Below are 7974 nucleotides of genomic sequence, written 5' to 3'. Positions count from 1 at the left end.
CACACACACACACACACACACACACACACACACACACACACACACACAACGAGCAGAGGGTATTTTCTGTCCGCGCGAGAAGGATCGTCATCCTCTCAACTCACCTTCGCTGGGCAATGTCATGTGACTCAGTATTGGAAATGCACTTTATAATTTTTGTCATTTCTGAAAGAAATTTTATTGATCATCACACATCATACTCAATATCATAAGATAAAGGAAGAGACTTGGAATACCGTTCAGCACCAGATGCGGTGCTATTTTTGCCATCTGTCAATTTTGGTGTTTCAGTGACATCCATATTTGCTCCATCATTGTAAGATATACATATATGTACAAGCAGGAATCCATAGAGATTCACGTAATGCAAAATGTGACTTCAAGTCCTCATCCCACACACCCACCCACCCTCCCCCACCCCCTCCATTCCCAAGTCTTCAAACTTCACCCCATTTTGTTCCAAAATGCCATCCCAACTCCAAGTCTTGAAACACCCTTTCCACCTGATGTCCGCAACACCCACCGGTCCCACCCCCTCACTCCCCCCCCCCCTCAGCTTGGACCGTGTGCTCACGTAGGACAGATCCTTTTGACACGTATCAAGGACTTTGTGTTTCGGTTAAGTGGTCCTATTAGTTTATGCCGATGGCAGGCAGTGTTGTTGGCTGCAGTAGTTAGTCGGGTTAAGGACGTCACGTGATCTGTCCTTCCAGCCCAAACCGGCAAGGGCCAGGTGAGAGGATTCGTGAAAGTAATGTTTATATGAGGTTGCCACCAGCACGTTTTGCAATGTCATGACAACATTTCACCATCATGACAAGCTACATGTTTTCATGAGCATCACTGATAAACAAGCAGGTAAGATTGGAAATGGAAGGATAATTTTGACACTATTTGGAAATCAAAAAGCAAATCATGTGCAAGTAAGGTTATTGAGGTATACAGTCTGCCATCATTGTAATTTATGGATTTGTGCAATTACTCATTAAATATGGATTCCAACACTTAATTATAAAAAAAATCTTCAAATTAAATTCTTGCTTCTCTTCTGAGGTATGCAGTCATGAAATTCAAATAAAGATTCTATAATCCATCCATCCATCCATTGGGACCATACACTGTACAGAGCGTCGGTGCTGCAGAAGCAGTCTCCTGGGTTATTGGGCACAATCCGGGATGAGTCGCCACTCTGACGCAGGATATTCGATAATAATGAAATAAGAACAATGGGATGACGTATTTTTGATAAAAACGAAAAGTTGAAACATACGTTGCCATGATGCCGAGGTTATGAATGTTCCGAAATCCTTGAGGTACCTCCACAATGGACAATCCTCCAGGCTCTTGGGAAGGATATGCAAACAAAGGTCAGTCACAATTATATCACTTTAATCTTCTATAAAATTTCATTATCATCATTCGGTAACCATTCACAAACCTGCTTCGATGTGTTTCAGCATGAATATGTTTCCTTTTTCATTTTGTATAACACAAAAAAAAGTTTTGATCAATGGTAAGTATTGTGATAAATTGGGGAAGGGGGAGAGGAGCGATATAGTTATTTTATGAGTGATTTGATAAATTCATTTTGTATGCAGTACAGATACACGACATGGCCAAAAGTATGTGGACACCCCTTCGAATCAGTGGATTCGGAAATTTCAGCCACACCCATTGCTGACAGGTGTATAAAATCAAGCACACAGCCATGCAATCTCCATAGACAAACATTGGTAGAAGAATGGGCCGTACTGAAGAGCTCAGTGACTTTAAACATAGTACCGTCATAAGATGCCACCTTTCCAACAAATCAGTTCGTCAAATTTCTGCTCTGCTAGAGCTGCCCCGGTCAACTGTAAGTGCTGTTATTGTGAAGTGGAAACATCTAGGAGCAACAACAGCTCAGCCGTGAAGTGGTAGGCCACACAAGCTCACAGAACGGGAACGCCAAGTGCTGAAGCGTGTAGCGCAAGAAAATCGTCCGTCATCGGTTGCAACACTCACAACCGAGTTCCAAACTGACTCTGGAAGCAACATCAGCACAAGCACTGTTTGTCAAGAGCTTCATGAAATGGGTTTCCCTGGCCGAGCAGCCGCACACAAGCCGAAGATTACCATGTGCAATGCCAAGCGTCGGCTGGAGTGGTGTAAAGTTCACCGCCATTGGACTCTGGAGCAGTGGAAACACGTTCTCTGGAGTGATGAATCATGCTTCACCATCCGGCAGTCCGACGGACAAATATAGGTTTAGTGGATGTCAAGAAAACGCTACCTGTCCAAATGCATAGTGCCAACTGCAAAGTTTGGTGGAGGATGAATAATGGTCTGGGGCTGTTTTTCATGGTTCAGGCTCAGCCCCTTAATTCCAGTGAAGGGAAATCTTAACGCTACAGCATACAATGACATTCTCGACGATTCCGTCCTTCCAACTTTGTGCCATCAGTTTGCAGAAGGCCCTTTCCTGTTTTAGCATGACAATGCCCCTGCACACAAAGCGACGTCCATACAGAAATGGTTTGTCGAGATCGGTGTGGAAGAACTTGACTGGCCTGCACAGAGCCCTGATCTCAACCCAATCGAACACCTTTGGGATGAATTGGAGCGCTGACTAAGAGCCAGACCTAATCGCTCAACATCAGTGCCCGACCTCACTAATGCTCTTGTGGCTGAATGGAAGCAAATTCCTGCAGCAATGTTCCAACATCTTGTGGAAAGCCTTCCCAGTCGAGTAGAGGTTGTTATAGCAGCAAAGGGGGGACCAACTCCATATTAATGCCCATTATTTTGGAATGAGATGTTGGATGAGCAGGTGACCACATACTTTTGGCCATGTAATGTACGTGCAGATAATATATTTTAAATCAAATTTGCTTCATGTATTTGCTTTTGGAGATTCAATAAAACTCAGTCTTGTTTGTATAGGGTTTACATTCCAATGGAATTGGGAAAGTAACCCACCACTGGAAAAATGTGACAATGTCTGGATGCATCGAATACATTTGTGCTGCAGAACCTCACTGTGCCTTCATTGTGAGGTGGCTGGGTGGGGACTTTTTACTGCCATTGCAAACTCCGTTTATACCTCTGTACATATTGGAATTAGTTCTTATTCGTCGATTGTGCTTGCATTCTGCAAGCAGATAATTAGCTCAATTCAATGAAGCACGAGTGAGCAGTATGATCTCCTCATTTACCATCAGTGTTGTTATAGATTATAGACACAGTGACTAACGGTCCATGTTATTGATAACTATTAGCTTTAGTTAAATTCAACTGCATGAGAGCACTATGTTATATTAATGACAAGTAAACTTGTGATTGGCGAACTTCAAGTCTTGTGGGAAGAATAGGTTCAGTTTCAGACATACCCATCACCAAAAAAATGCAAGCCAACACCATCCATAAACGATAAATGTTTACTCCTTCCAACCACTGGATACCATCAACAAAACCCACAAACACGTCTCAAATCATATCTATAAAACTGAGAAACATCCGCGCCATTGGGGAGCAATCATGCCCATGCAAGATCATGCCCGTGAGAGGATGCCACTTGGCCGATTATTTGTGTTGGGGGTTGTGAGGTGTTTTTTTTAATCAAAAAAGTTGCACTTGTGTTTGTCGCAGTTTAGCAGGTATTTGTATTCGTTTATTGCAAGAGGCAAGGTGATGCCCAACGTTTAAGTCTAGCATTTAAGTTGCAGTTATTATTGTCATGTCAAGCCAGATTAGATCTGTGACTTGCTACATGTACCATGTAAACTTGTATGACCTGTTTCAAGGTCGGGTTGCCGGCGACTAAGCCATCTCCCCTACCAAGTTTCTTGGTGAGTAGGGTGTATGATATGGACACCCAGCAGGATTAAAAACAAAACCTGAAAAATGGCAGAGCAGCTCCTTATAAGCCAACGGCCATCCATATCTAGTGCCCAACTGTGTCTGCGGACGTCCTCCTGCAGTTGGGTTACTTTTGTTTCGGAGGTTGGTGGTGGGATTTGCACTCCAGCCACCGTAAAACCTTTCACTCCACAAAACACAAGAAAAATGCAAAGAAAATTGAAAGTACTCCCTGTGCAGGGCAGCTCACCGGATGACGGGATTGGAGCAAAGCATTCGAGACCCCCCCCCCCCCTTTTGATGATAGGAGGAAAACTACGGGGTAACCTTCCCGGGTCAGATTGCGGTCGCGTGTGTCAGGGTGGTGCTGAGGTGCCATCCACGAGACAGTGATCTCCTTGGGTTACCCTAAGGCAGTCCCTTCGAGTAGGTACCTGGAATGTCCTAACCCTAAGCGAGGATAATCATCTATCTCTGTTATCATCTGAGCTCAACCGTTTGAACATCGGTATTGCAGCACTCTCTGAGGTTGGGAGACCAGATAGTGGCGAGATCATGGCGGGTGGTTACACCTACTAATGGTCTGGTCGCCAATGATAATTGAGGTAACACCGGTCAACGAGCGTATTATGAGATGAAGGATTCGTCACTCTTTGGGTGTCGTTTCCCTGGTCTCTATATATGCTCTGACTGAGGTGAGTGATCTCACCGTGAAGGAAGCATTCCATGCCATGCTCGAGGCTGTGGTTGATCAGTGCCCCAGGCAGGATACTCTTCTAGTCTTGGAGGATTTCAATGCATCGACTGGAACTGAAAGGGATGGTTAAGAGACATGTGTTGGTCCCCATGGGTCTGGAACGGTGAACCAGAATAGCACTAAGTTCCTTGACTTTGCAAGAAGTCATGGACTTAGAGTGGCTGCTTCATGGTTTAAGCGCCCACAGGCTCATGGCTGGACTTGGTATTCTAACGCTGTTGGTGTGGCAAAGGAGATTGACCATGTGCTCGTTGATGGGCGCTGAAGGATGATCCAGAACTGCAGGGTCTACTGGAGTGCTAAGTTCCTCAATACCGACCACAGGCTTGTGGTAACAACTCTGAAGTTGCAGCTTAAATCCGGGAAAATGGTACCATCCCAGCTTCGGCTGGACATTTGCAAGCTCAAGGATGTGAGGGTGGCTGAGTTTGTGAACAGGCTGAATGGGGATTTGGGGGGAGGGGGTGGATCTGGGTGCTTTAGGGAATCCTGAAGATTTGCGGAGTGCCTTCAAGACCATCATCCTTGACGTTGCCGGTAGATGTCTTGGAACTCACCGTCGGGTAAAGATTAATTTCTCTCAAGGAACACTGAATACCACTGACCAGAGTCGCAGGGCTAGGCTTAATGGTAGAGCTGAGATGTTCAGGGAGTTGAGGTGTAAAGCAGTACATGCACTGAGGGTGGACAAGGAAGCCTATGTGTGAAGAATCTGGGAGGGGGTAGAGCATCACCTATGGTCAAGTGATTCTCATCCTGCTTACAGGGGAATTCGCGCATATGTTCCTCCAACCCATCCCTCGGTGCACTGCAGTTCGAGCGGAGGGTGGTGGGCTCTTGACAGAAGAGTCTGAAGTGAAGGCAAGCTAGGCCGGTTACTTTGAGTGGCTGTACCAGGCTGATTCACCAGCTGTCGAGTTGGATGTCAGGGGTGTTACTATCCCTATTGCTGACCCTCCAATCAAGTGATCCACCTTCGTTTGTGGAAACACAGGCTGCAGTGAACCGGTTGAAAAGGGGAAAAGCTCCTGGTATCTGTGGCATCCATGCTGAACTTCTCAAGGCTTGTGGAAATGCTGTACTCATGTCATTGCATGCAGTTCTGTGCTCTGCCTCGAACACAGGCATCATCCCAACTGACTGAAAAAGTGACCTTGTTGACCCTCTCTGGAAAGGGAAGGGTGATCGCCAGGACTGCAACAAATGATGGGCGACGCTGCTCTCAGTGCCAGGCAAAGCCTTTGCTCAGATAATTCTTGATCGGGTTCACCGCTATCTGCTTGAGCACCAGCGCCCAGAGCAGTCAAGCATAACACCAAAGTGGTCAACGATTGACCATATCCTTGCCAGTCGGGTCGGCAGGGGCTGCTTGCAGCCCATGTTGATCTCTGCAATGTATTTGATTCAGTGAATCGGGATGCCCTCCATTGGATTCCTGGCCTTGGTGTCATGCTAACAAAACTGATCAATCTGATGTCTGAACTCTACTCTGGTACTGAGAGTGCTGCGAGGTGTGGTGAGACCATCTCCGACTTATACGCTGGGATTACGGGTTTCCTGGGTCAAAACTAAGATCCAGGCTTTCAATGACATATTGAATGCTGCTATCTTGTCTGTACCAGTTTGTGATGAGGATGTTGAGGTCATAGAGAGATTCACCTACCTTGGCAGTGATATTCATGTCTCTACTGGCTGTAAGCCAGAGGTAAACAGACATCTGGGTCAGGCTTGGGGAGTCATGGATTCACTGGAACATGGGGTGTGGCACTGTCGGTACCTGTGCAGTCGGACGAAAGTCCGAGTCTTCAGGTCCTTGGTGCTTCCAGTCTTGCTCTACGGATGTGAGACTTGGACTCTGACCAGGGATTTCAGACTGAGACTTAATTCCTTTGGTACCAGGTCTCTTCGGAGAATCCTTGGCAATCACTGGTCAGACTTTGTGTCCAACGAGTGGTTGCTGAGAGAGACTCCAATGAGATTTGTTACCTGCATTGTCTGTGAGCATCAGCTGTAGCTGAGGTTCCTGAGGAGATTGGCAATGGTAGGGGTGCAGCAAGTGCAGGCAGTGGTGAGGGTGCAGGCAGTGTTGAGGGTACAGAAATAGAGATAGGTAGGAATGACATCTGGGAACAGTTTTTGTGGGCTATGAGACTATTAAATATGTAGATTATTCATTCTGGAGAAAGGATCATAAACAGCCTTTGATGCAATTTTGAAGGAGCAGGAGTTAGGGACATTGAAGGAAGTGTAAATTACATCATATTGGGTCACGGTGGGAAGTTGTTCGTTGTGGTACACCGAGGAGCAAAGGATGGAAGGAAAATTTACTTGGAGGTTTTGAAAAATAGATCATGAGATTAGGTAAGCGTCTGACAGCAAAGGGTTGTGAAGTCATGTTTTGTGGGATTCTCCCAAGATTGGGAAGCAACACAGAAATTATGAGCAGAGCGATAGATGTCAACTAATGGCTGGAAGAACGATGTAGGAAGGAAGGTTTTAGATTCAAGAAGCAGTGGAAATCATTTCAGGGACAAAGGGAGTGTTTTCAGAATGATGGCCATATGTTAAATTGAAAGGGGGCAGCAAGTTTTGCAGTGGAAATTGAGGAGGGAATTCAGGCTTTTTTAGGTCAGCGGAGGGTGAAGAAGGTATTAAGGAAGGAACTGAGGATGTAATTGTGATGAGCAAGGACAGGCAAGAAAATATAATTTCAGGAAGGGAAAAGTTAAACATATTCTATACCAATGCAAGAAGTTTAAATAATAAGATGGATCAGCTTGAAGCCAAAGTGGATAGTGAGGAGTATGATATAGTTGCAGTGAGTGAGACATGGTTTAAGGAGGAGAGTAACTGGAGGACAGGATTAGAAGGCTACAAGGTGTATCAGTGTGATAGGAAGGAGAGAATAGGAGAAAGAGTAGCAATCTGGGTAAAGGACAGCATTGCATCAGAGAAAGGGGTGACATTAAGGAGGGAATTAATGTAGTGGATTCTGTATGGGTAGAGATTGGAGATTGTAAAAACTGTAAGAGACTGGTTGGATGTTTTTATAGGGCTCTGGGTGTGAAGGAAGAGGAGAAAGGAGGAGTACATGAAGAATTCAAAAGGACATGTGGTGAGGGAAGAGTATTGATTATGGGGGATTTTAACTTGCCAGGAATAGATTGGGTCCGATAACTGGGAAAGGGCAGAGCCGATGAGGATTTCCTAGTTTTAGCCCAGGATTGCTTTGTTACCCAGTTGGTAGATAAGCCCACAAGGGGGAATGCAGTGTTAGACCTCCTTTTAAGTAACGATCCCAATATGGTGGAGGAGGTGGAGGTTGGGGAACATTTAGGATCAAGTGACCATAACATTGTGTGTGCAAGGATTCTGTTATG

General features: G+C 45.5%; 1 protein-coding gene and 1 long non-coding RNA gene across 3 annotated transcripts in view; one reads left to right on the top strand and one right to left on the bottom strand.

Moving 5' to 3' along the window:
- Positions 1-7974, bottom strand: part of UBR2 (ubiquitin protein ligase E3 component n-recognin 2) — a 213797-nt gene that overhangs the window by 58897 nt on the left and 146926 nt on the right. Inside the window, exon 34 of the mRNA XM_085851818.1 lies at positions 1271-1343. Within this exon, the coding sequence (XP_085707944.1) occupies positions 1271-1343 (73 nt within the window). The remainder of the gene's footprint in view (positions 1-1270; positions 1344-7974) is intronic.
- The window catches only part of LOC147014124 (uncharacterized), a 157906-nt gene that overhangs the window by 91356 nt on the left and 58576 nt on the right, over positions 1-7974 (top strand). The window lies entirely within an intron of this gene.

Source organism: Eptatretus burgeri, chromosome 13 (assembly GCF_056783735.1).
Source record: "Eptatretus burgeri isolate ZD-2024b chromosome 13, Ebu_testis_v1, whole genome shotgun sequence".
NCBI lineage: Eukaryota > Metazoa > Chordata > Myxini > Myxiniformes > Myxinidae > Eptatretus > Eptatretus burgeri.
The sequence above is the reverse complement of the archived record's forward strand: the minus strand, read 5'-3'. Positions and strand labels throughout refer to the sequence as shown.